The 12,294-nt window shown below is 38.2% G+C and overlaps 1 protein-coding gene across 1 annotated transcript; it reads right to left on the reverse strand.

Annotated features, from left to right (window-relative positions):
• Positions 1-5,088: 5,088 nt before the first annotated feature.
• LOC122914040 (olfactory receptor 8B12-like) lies at positions 5,089-6,009 on the reverse strand (the record flags this gene model as incomplete). The annotated part of the gene is made up of 1 exon (XM_044260681.1): positions 5,089-6,009. A coding segment is annotated over exon 1 (921 nt), but the record flags the coding sequence as incomplete, so codon positions are not given.
• Between the last annotated feature and the right edge of the window lie 6,285 nt (positions 6,010-12,294).

Consider the following 12,294-nt stretch of genomic DNA (forward strand, 5'->3'; position numbering starts at 1 on the left):
CTGCGGGTTAAAAATGTTCACAAGAGATAATGAAGGTCATTATACAATGAGAAGGAGTCAATTCATCAAGAGACTATAAAAATCAGAAAGTATATGAACTAAACATATTAGTCAAATACTAAAGGATCTGAAGGGAGTAATATATTGCAGTACAAAAAGAGTACAGGAAAAGGAGAGAGGGAGAAAGAGAGAGAGGCAGACCAAGAAACAGACCCTTAACTATAGAAACAAACTGATAGTTACTGGAGGGACGTGCATGGGGGACTGGGTTAAATAGGTGAGGGTTAAGGAGTGCACTTGTGATGAGCACGGGGTGTTGAATGGAAGTGTTGAATCACTATATTATACACCTGAAACTAATATTACATTGTTTGTTAACTAACTGGAATATAAATTAAAACTTTTTTTAAAGTAGGGGATTTTGATACCCCACTTTCAAAAATGGAGAGCTTATTCATGAAGAAACTCAAAAAGGAGATATTAAACTTGAGCTATACTTTAGAACAAATGGACACAACAGACTTACACAGAACATAACATCTAACAGCAGCAGAATACATGTTCTTCTCAAATGCATACACAACATTCTCCAGGATAAATCATATCATAGGTTATAAACACATCTTAGAAATTTTTAAAATACTGGGGCCCAGGTAGCTCAGTCATTTGGGCATCTGCCTTCGGCTCAGGTCATAATCCCAGAGTCCCAGGATTGGGTCCCCCATTAGGCTCCCTGCTCAGCAGGAGTCTGCTTCTCCCTCTCCCAGTCCCCCATCATGTTCTCTCTCACACACACACACACATTTTCTCAAATAAATGGATAAAATCTTTAAGAAGAAAGAGATTTTAAAAACACTAAACTCATACCAAGTATCTTTTCCAACCACATGGTATGAAACTGTTGATAACGAGGAAAGCTGGAAAATTCACAAATACCTTTGACCTCATGGGTCAAAGAAGAAATCAAAAATATTCTGAGACAAATGAAACACTAACACAGCATACCAAATGTATGGACTTCAGCAAAAACAATTTTAAGAGGGAAGTTTATGGCAATAAACACTGACACAAAGAAAAACAGTCAAATAACCTAACTTCACACCCCAAGGAGTTAGAAAAAGAATATGTAAGTGCAAAGTTAGCAGAAGGAAAGAAATAACAAAGACCAGAGTAGAAATAAATAAAATGGAAACCAGAGAACAGTAGCTTTTCCCCTGAGGCCAGAAACAAGACAAGGATGTTCACTCTCACCACTTTTATTCAACATAATACTGGAAGACCTAGCCATAACAATCAGAGAAAAAAAGAGAAATAAAGGCAATCAAAATTATTAAGAAAAATTAAAACTTTCCACTATTTGCAGATGACATGATACTCTATATAGAAAACCTGAAGAGTGCCCCCCCAAAAAAACCTGCTAGAACTGGTAAGTAATTTCAGTAAAATTACAGGATACAAAAATCAATGTAAAGAAATCTGTTGTATTTCTATACAATGATAATGAAGCAGCAGAAAGAGAAATAAAGGAATTGATCCCATTTACAATTACACCAAAAACCATAAGATACCTAGGAATAAACTTAACCAAAGAGGTAAAAGATCTGTATCCTAAAAACTATAGAACTCTTACAACAGAAATTCCAAACAACAAAAAGAAATGGAAAGACATTCCATGCTCATGGATTGGAAGAACAAATATTGTTAAAATGTCTGTATTACCCAAAGCAATCTACACATTGAATGCAGTCTGTATCAAAATTCCAACAGCATTTTTCTCAGAACTAGAACAACCTTAAAATTTGTATAGAACCACAAAGATCCCAAATGCCCAAAGCAATCTTGGAAAAGAAAAGCAAAGCTGAAGGCGTCACAATTTCAGAGTTCAAGTTGCATTACAAATCTATAGTAATCAAAACAGTATGGTACTGGCACAAAAATAGACACATATATCAATGGAAGGATGGAAAATCCAGAAATAGTCCCACAGTTATATGGCCAATTAACCTTTGACAAAGCAGTAGAGAATATCCAAAGGGAAAAACACAGTCTGTTCAACAGTGTGAGGAAAACTGGACAGCAACATACAAAAGAATGGAACTGGACCACTTTCTTACACCATACACAAGAATAAATTCAAAATGTATTAAGGACTTAAATGTGAGACCTGAAACCATAAAAATCCTAGAAGGGAACACAGGCACTAACTTCTTTTGCCTCAGCTATAGTAACTTATTTCTCAATATGTCTCTGGAGGCAAGGGAAACAAAAGCAAAAATAAATTACTGGGACTACATCAAAATAAAAAGCTTCTGCACTGAAAGAAATAACCAGCAAAACTAAAAGGCAACCTATACAGTGAGAGATATATCCAAATGATATATCTGGTAAATGGTTAGTATCCAAAATATATAAAGAACTTATCATACTCAACACCCAAAAAACAAATAATCCAATTTAAAAATGGGCCGAACATGTATTGCATGGAACACTCGGTATGGTGCATAAACAATGAATCTTGGAACACTGAAAAAATAAAATAAAATAAAATGGGCAGAAAACATGAACAGGTATTTTCCAAAGACATCCAGATGGGCCAACAGACCCATGAGAGGATGCTCATTACTTATCATCAGGGAAATGCAAATCGAAACTACAATGAGACATCGCCTCACACTTGCCAGATGGTTAAATAAAATATTAATGGTTAAATAAAATCAACAACACAAGGAAAAACAGGTGGTAGTGAGGATGCAAAGAAAGGAAAACCCTCTTACACTGTTGGTGGGAATGCAAACTGGTACAGCCACTTTAGAAAACAGTATGGAGGTTCCTCAAAAAGTTATAATAGAACTACCTTATGACCTAGCAATTGCAATACTGGGTATTTACCAAAAGAATACAACACTAATTCAAAGGGCTACATGTACCCTGTGTGTTTATAACAGCATTGTTTACAATAACCAAGATATGGAAGCAGCCCAAGTGTCCATTGATTAATGAATGGATAAAGGAGATGTGGTATAAGGAAACAAAAGCGAAGATGAAATTTTGGGACTTCATCAAGATCCAAAACTTCTGCACAGCAAAGGAAACAGTCAACAGAACAAAGACTCAACCCTTGGAAAGAGAGAAGATATTTGCAAATGACAGTACAGACAAAAGGCTGATATCCAGGATCTATAAAGAACTTCTCAAACTCAACACACACAAAACAGATAATCATGTCAAAAAATGGACAGAAGACATGAACAGACACTTCTCCAATGAAGATATACAAATGACTATCAGACACATGAAAAAATGTTCATCATCACTAGCCATCAGGGAGATTCAAATTAAAACCACATTGAGATATCACCTTACACCAGTTAGAATAGCCAAAATTAGCAAGACAGGAAGCAACATGTGTTGGAGGGGATGTGGTGAAAGGGGAACCCTCTTACACTGTTGGTGGGAATGCAAGTTGGTGCAGCCACTTTGGAGAACAGTGTGGAGATTCCTCAAGAAATTAAAAATAGAGCTTCCTTATGACCCTGCAATTGCACTACTGGGTATTTACCCCAAGGATACAGATGTCGTGAAAAGAAGGGCCATCTGTACCCCAATGTTTATAGCAGCAATGGCCACGGTCGCCAAACTATGGAAAGAACCAAGATGCCCTTCAACGGACGAATGGATAAGGAAGATGTGGTCCATATACACTATGGAGTATTATGCCTCCATCAGAAAGGACGAATACCCAACTTTTGTAGCAACATGGACGGGACTGGAAGAGATTATGCTGAGTGAAATAAGTCAAGCAGAGAAAGTCAATTATCATATAGTTTCACTTATTTGTGGAGCATAACAAATAGCATGGAGGACAAGGGGTGTTAGAGAGGAGAAGGGAGTTGGGGTAAATTGTAGGTGAACCACGAGAGACTATGGACTCTGAAAAACAATCTGAGGGTTTGGAAGGGGCGGGGGGTGGGAGGTTGGGGGAACCAGGTGGTAGGTATTAGAGAGAGCAAGGATTGCATGGAGCACTGTGTGTGGTGCAAAAACAATGAATACTGTTATGCTGAAAAGAAATAAAAAAAAAAGAAGATGTGGTATATATGTACAATGGAATACTATTCGGCCATAAAAAAAAGAGTGAAATCTTGCCATTTGCAACAACATGGACGGAGCTAGAAAATATTATGCTAAGCCAGATGTCACTCAGAGAAAGACAAATACTGAATTATATCATTCATATGTGGAATTTAAGATACAAAATGCACAAGCAAAGGGAAAAAAATTAGAGAGTGAGAGAAAGAGACAAAGCAAGAAGCAGACTCTTAACTGTAGAGAATAAACTGATGGTTACCGGAAGAAAGTGGGGGGTAAGGGGAATGGGTGAAATAGGTGATGGAAAATAAGGACTGCACTTACTGTGATGAACACAGAGTGATAAATGAAACTGTTGAGTCACTATATTGTACACCTGAAACTAATATAACACTATATGTTAACTAACTGGAATTAAAATAAAGACTTTAAAAAAGAAAAGATTTAATATTATAAAGCTGTTTTTAAAAAGTTATTTATGGAGAAGTTACATTAAATTACTATAAATATAACCAGATTGTTAAAGGAAATCTGCAAGGGCAGCAAAAAAGCAAGAAAACTGTCAGAAAGGAAAACAATGTAGATTAGAATTCTCAAGGGTCTGGATTCTAGTCCCCTTTGTGGAACAAGTTGGGTGTAAGGCCCTGGAGAACATACATAATATTTCTAAATTTCCAGTGCTTATTAAATGAAGAATTTAGATAAAATGGTTTATAAGCCACATACAAGATTAAATGGTTTGTGATTATAAAAAAATGCATAAGATAATCTTGGAATAGCTGAGGTGTGTCAAAGGACAATGAAAATAGGTATGCATTAAACATTCATCTGAACATAAAGACTTAAAATTTTCTTTCTGTACAGAAGAGAAAAAAAACTGGAACTTGGATCCCTCATTGAAAATACATACACACACAAACACACACACACACACACACACACACACACAAATAAAGCATTGCCTCTCCTTCTCCAAATACTACTTTCTCAAAAAAATATTTTTCTTTTCAAGGTTTTCCTCAAGGTAACTTTGACATCCTTGTTCCTCAAACTGTAGATCAGTGGGTTTAACATGGGCACCACAATGGTATAGAACAGAGAGGACACTTTCCCTTGGTTAAGGGGCAAAGTGGAAGGTGGTTTGAGATATGCAAAAGCCCCAGAACCAAAGAAAAGAGATACCACAATTATGTGAGAGCTGCACGTACTAAAAGCTTTGGACCTGCCCTCAGTGGAGTGAATGTGGAGAATGCTGGAAATAATCAGACCATAAGAGATGAAGATGGTGACAATGGGCATTCCAATGTCAATGGCCACACATACAAAGACCACCAGCTCGTGCACGTAAGAGCTGTTGCAGGAGAGCTCAAGGAGAGGAAAGATGTCGCACATGAAATGATTGACAAGATTGTCATGACAGAAAGTCAGACTTGCTATGCTTCCCATATGGACCATGGCCCCTGAAAACCCCATCACATAGACACCCAACAAAAGAAATAAACAGACCTGAGGAGACATGGTGACAGTGTACACCAATGGTTTACAGATGGCGACATAGCGGTCATATGCCATTGCTGACAGGAGGAACGACTCAGAAATGACGAAGAAGCAGAAGAAAAACAGTTGAGTCATACACTCTGCATGCAAGATGATATTCTTCTTGGAGATGAAACTCTTCAGCATTCTGGGGGTGATGGTAGTGGAGTAACAGAAATCTACCAAGGAGAGGTTGAAGAGAAAAAAGTACATGGGGGTGTGTAGGTGAGAATTTAACCCAATCAGGGTTATCAGGCCCAGATTCCCCAGCAGAGTGACCATGTAGATACCTAGAAACAGGGAGAAAAGAGGGATCTGGAGTCCCGGCTGGTCTGTTAAGCCTGCGAAGATGAACTCTGTCACAGAAGAGTTTTTAGCTGCCATTCCCCTCCTGGGGGTGGGTAGAAGAAGGGCAGTCTGGGGAAAAGAAAAGCGAACCCGTGAGAAAGAAACGCCACCACTCTCAGTATCCATCCCCCATTTTGGAGAATGGAATCCACAGAGAGATTTGAACGTTAGTATGGTAGGAAGGCTTTTACTATTTGCTATGGATCTATCTTACAGCCCAAGTGACTTTAACTTACAGAGGGAACAGTTAGAGGCTAAACTTTTCCTCCAAAGAGAAAACAGTAATTTATTCATATCCATGTATAGATGTCTTCTAGGTATTTAAGTTAGTCCATTTTCTGTCCTCTCTCCTGCCTGTGCTTCCATTGCTGACACCTGAGCCTCTTTCCTGAAGAGATTCCTATCAGAAGACATTGTTTCCTCTCAGAACCCCCAGCACTGGGTCACTGCTGTCAATCAAGAAGGTGTGGCCACATTTTCCTAATCTCTACTAGAGCAAGGGGTTTAATGATCATTTTTTAAAGCTAACACTTATTTAAGGTGTTCCTATGAGAGGCTATGCACTAAGAGCTATGTGACAGTATTATTATCCCCACTTTGCTAATGAGACAAAGGAGTTACGTAACTAGCATAAGTCCCCATAATACTGAGGTGCAGGCAGAATGTGAACTTTGGCAGTCTCTCACATCTGTACTCATAACCACTATGTTACCTGACTCACCATGATTAGGAACATACTCACCTTCCTTTCGTTCAGAGCTATAAAGCTATTCTCTACTGTTTCTTGACCACAATTGTCATGGAACCCAAAAATGACCATAATAAATAGAAATGCTAGGTTGAGCTAAGAACTCTCTCCTCTCAATCGGGTGCAGAGGATCAGAAACTCTAAGTTATCTTGTAGGCCTTTCTGCACTGAAGAACATGATTTCCAATTGTTAATTTGCCCAAAAGCCCCTCTAGCTATAAGGAAAGAGACAGTGCCTTTTCTTGACCAGAGGGCAATAGGAGAATAAGGAGATAAGGAGTTTTATTAGGGTTACAGGTCTCTGTGGCCTGATAATTAAGACAGAGACTCCCTGAAAAGAATTTCATCAGAGATTACTTTCCCAAAGGAGTAAAAAATGTTTGTTTATACCCTTGATATTGCTTGATTTGGCTTGTAAAGACAATTACTTTAACTAACACTTATCCAGTACTATTAAAAGAAAAATCTTTGTGAAAAAAAATTTTCAACATTACCATTTCTTGAATACATAATAATGTATCTGACACAGAACCCTTCTACTGACTTCTGGCTGCCAAGATCCAAAACACTATATAAATATATCCTTATTAATTCTTCACAATTATGATACTCACTTTAAACATAAGTTGCTCACTGACAATTTGTTTCAGAGCCCACATGCCTAGATGTATCTGACTCCAGGCCCCTGGATTTGTAACTCCAGGCCCCAAATGATTTGTAACCACTGGATTAAACTTCCTCCTGATGAGAGTTACTGAAAATCCATTAAGTTAGCAGAAGAAAAACAGTTGAGTCATACACTCTGCATGCAAGATGATATTCTTCTTGGAGATGAAACTCTTCAGCATTCTGGGGGTGATGGTAGTGGAGTAACAGAAATCTACCAAGGAGAGTTCAGAGTTACTGAAAATCCATTAAGTTAGGGAACTTGGATCTTGGATCTTGCCAGATCTTGGATCTGGCAAACTCCTGTAAAGTAACAAATAAATACACAGTGACTCTAATGAAAAGAAGTGATTAGATTAAGAAAAGATTAACACAAAGTGCTATCATAAATTAGGGTAGGACATTCAATAATCTAATCATATCCCAGTTTATTCTAGGAATAATTGCACTATATCTATCTCAAAAAGGTATAGACTTCTCTGATCCCCTAACCCTCTCTTTCCATGGAGTCTAAGTTGAATGGTAACAATATCTATCAGGTAAATGCTCCCAATCTCTGCCAAAAACAGCTTTTTTCTAAATCACTAACTGATCAGAACTCCTTTTTTTTTTAATTTCTTTTCAGCGTTACAGTATTCATTGTTTTTGCACCACATCCAGTGCTCCATGCAATCCTTGCCCTCTCTAATACCCATCACCTGGTTCCCACAATCTCCCCCCAACCCCTTCAAAACCCTCAGATTGTTTTTCAGAGTCTATAGTCTTTCATGGTTCACGTTCCCTTCCAGTTTCCCTCAACTCCCTTCTCCTCTCCATCTCCCCTTGTCCTCCATGCTATTTGTTATGCTCCACAAATAAGTGAAACCATATGATAATTGACTCTCTCTGCTTGACTTATTCCACTCAGCATAATCTCTTCCAGATCAGAACTCCTTTTGACTGTCCGTACGTTCAACCCACTTTTCTTGGAGCAGTACTCTGTACTTTCTAGCCTCCAGTGCTCTCAGATTGAATCCTAATGGATCAGATTTCAATGTAGGGACATATCCAAATTTATTCTTCCTCTTCTGTTATTTTTGTCTTTTTCTGTCTTTTTCTCTTCACACCAGCTCTGCCTTGACAAAAATTGTCTATCCTATGACTTGATCTCTCAGAGTTATAGTTACTTTAATATCAAGCCCACACACTAACAGAATTTTAGACCTGAAAGGACTTGAGAAATTATCAAATCCAGTATTTCCCAAACCTGGCTGAGCACCACAATTATTAGAGTGCTTACCAAAAGGAATTCTGGGCTACCACCCATACCTTCTGAATCAGAATCTGTATAGATATGAATACCATAGCTGTATTTTTTTAATCTTATCAAATCATTACAATATCAGCAACTTATAGATCCACAGAACTAATATTTACCCCTATCTTACATACAGAGACACTAAGAGAGCCCAAGAAGTAAAACCATTTGCCCAAGGTCACAGATCGAATTTAGGTCTCGAAGTTTCCAGTTTCTCCTGACAGCTGGAATCTGTGGAGCGAGGGATGGAGAGGGAAAAAACAAAGAAAAGAACCCTCAGGCATGTGCATTGAGGATTTCTTTGAAATCATAGCTGAATTCTAAATTTTGTATGTGCATGACAAAACTCCAGATGTCTAGGACACAACAGCTATTTGGAGTCTAGGAAATGAATGGAGGTCACAGAGGATGTACTGGGGAGCTGTTAGACTTCTGGCCTAGTGAGAGTGAAGAAGCTTTGATGAACAAACTAGACATTAAGATGAGACCCCTGAATTCCATACCCTAGGATTGAGGACTATGCCATCAGGCTAAGGGCAAAATGGAACTAGACCCATCATTACAAAGGCTAAATCCAGGTCTCAGCAGGATGGAGGTGATCTGCTAGTAAATTAACTGCATCCCAGAACAAAATGCAACCAGCTGTAGAGAAGAATAACATAATCCACTGTCTCTACAATATATTGACAATTCCAGCATCATAAAATAAAAAATTACTAGAAATACAAAGATGAAAAAAAATGACCCTTAATCAAGAGGTAAAAATATTCAGTAAAATCAGATGCACATGTGACCTTAATGTTGCAGTTAGTGTACAGAGACTTTAAAAAAACTATTATTTATGGAAATTTAGACAAAAGCAATACTAAATTGACTAACAGATGGAAAATCCCAAAAGATTTATAAAAACAATAAAAAAGGAAAGTTTCAAAAAATTTTTTAAAACTGAGAATATTGAAAATAAAGAATTCATTAGGTTGGTTTAATAGCAGACTAGACACAACCAAAGAAAGGATACTGAAAATGAAACAGATCAACAGAAATAATCCATACTAAAATACATGTAGATATTGGGATTGGGAGAGAGACAAACCATAAGTGACTCTTAATCTCACAAAACAAACTGAGGGTTGCTGGGGGGAGGGGGGTTGGGAGAAGGGGGGTGAGGTTATGGACATTGGGGAGGGTATATGCTTTGGTGAGTGCTGTGAAGTGTGTAAACCTGGCGATTCACAGACCTGTACCCCTGGGGATAAAAATATATGTTTATAAAAAATTTAAAAAAAAAGAATGTGTATTTTGCTGTTTGGGGGTGGAATGTTCTGTATAAATGTGTTAGGTCCGTCTAGTCTCATATGTCATTCGAAGCCAATATTTCTTTGTTGATTTTCTATGGATGATCTATACATTGATGGAAATGCGGTGATAAAATCCCTTACTGTTACTGTATTACTTTAAAGCAATCATTTTACATATCTTGTCTAGCTTTTTAATTCTTTTGGTAAGATGGCAAGCCCAATATAAGTTATTTGTCATGGCCAAAACCAGAAATCATAGCTATTTAACTTCAATTGGCTGGCCTTTCATGGAGTTCCAAAGCCTGGAAGAAAGAGAGAGGGAAAGAGCAAGAGAAACAAAAGAATATGTTCATTGGAATATATGCCTGGACTCCAAAGTTCAAAGAACACCAAACCAGAGTAGGAATGTGAACATGGGTGTATCTGTTGAAATGGAGTTGGAGGAAGAATATCTCTTTGATGAACCTTTAGACAGGCCAATGTCTTTGTCTTCTTCTCAGCTAGGACCTGACCTTAGATTTTCACATCCATCTTTGCTGAGTCCATTCCTAGCAAAAATCCTGCTGCTTTGATTTAGAGAGTCCCCTACCCTTGATATCTGATCACCTTGGCTTTGAATCCTATTAAGTGAGTTTAGCAAGAGTCGCCCTACCCTTGATGTCTCCTCTCAGTAATTTTCCATCCATTGATCTCTACCCCTTACTCTTTGTCTATAAATTCCCATTTGTCCTTATATTTGGAATTGAGCTCAGTCTGATACCGAAGTCTCTTTTTCCCTATTGCAATAGTTTCTGAATAAAATCTTTCTTTACCACCTTAAAAAAAATAAGAATATATGCCTGGAATATACTAAGCACTCAGTAAATGCTAAGTACCATATTCCTAATGCTTCATGTTCAAAAATATTTGTAGCAGTGTTGAAAAAGAAAAACAAAACTGGCAGCATCACGTTGCCTGATTTCAAGCTTGTACTGGCATAATAACAGACACATAGACCAGTGGAACAGAGTAGAGACCCCAACTCAACTCAACTCTATGGTAAAATAATCTCCGACAAAGCAGGAAAAAACATACAGTGGGGAAAGACAGTCTCTTCAATAAATGGTGCTGGGAAAATTGGACAGCTATATGTAGAAGAATGAAACTCGACCATTCTCTTACACTGTACACAAAGATAAACTCGAAATGGATAAAAGAACTCAATGTGGAATCCATCAGAATCACAGAGGAAAACATAGGCAGTAACCTCTTTGATATCAGCCACAACAACTTCTTTCAAGATATGTCTCCAAAGGCAAATGAAACAAAAGCAAAAATGAACTTTAGGGACTTCATCAAGATCCAGAGCTTCTGCACAGCAAAGGAAACAGTCAACAAAATAAAGAGGCAACTCACGGAATGGGAGAAGATATTTGCAAATGACAGTACAGACAAAAGGCTGATATCCAGGATCTATAAAGAACTTCTCAAACTCAACACACACAAAACAGATAATCAGTCAAATAATGGGCAGAAGACATGAACAGACACTTCTCCAATCAAGACATACAAATGACTATCAGACACATGAAAAAATGTTCATCATCACTAGCCATCAGGGAGATCAAATCAAAACCACATTGAGATACCACCTTCCACCAGTTAGAATGGCCAGAATTAAAAAGACATTAACCAACATGTGTTGGAGGGGATGTGGAAAAAGGGGAACCCTCTTACACTGTTGGTGGGAATGCAAGTTGGTGCAGCCACTTTGGAGAACAGTGTGGAGATTCCTCAAGAAATTAAAAATAGAGCTTCCCTATGACCCTGCAATTGCACTACTGGGTATTTACCCCAAAGATACAGATGTTGTGAAAAGAAGGGCCATCTGTACCCCAATGTTCATAGCAGCAATGGCCACAGTCGTCAAACTGTGGAAAGAACCAAGATACCCTTCAACGGACGAATGGATAAGGAAGATGTGGTCCATATACACTATGGAGTATTATGCCTCCATCAGAAAGGACGAATACCCAACTTTTGTATCAATATGGACAGGATTGGAAGAGATTATGCTGAGTGAAATAAGTGAAGCAGAGAGAGTCAATTATCATATGGTTTCACTTATTTGTGGAGGATAAGAAATAACATGGAGGACAGGGGGAGATGGAAAGGAGAAGGGAGTTGAGGGAAATTGGAGGGGGAGATGAACTATGAGAGACTATGGACTCTGAAAAACAATCTGAGGGTTTTGAAGGGGCAGGGGAGTGAGAAGTTGGGCCAGACTGGTGGTGGGTATTGTGGAGGGCATGTACTGCATGGAGCACTGGGAG

This window comes from Neovison vison, chromosome 7, assembly GCF_020171115.1.
Source record: "Neovison vison isolate M4711 chromosome 7, ASM_NN_V1, whole genome shotgun sequence".
NCBI lineage: Eukaryota > Metazoa > Chordata > Mammalia > Carnivora > Mustelidae > Neogale > Neogale vison.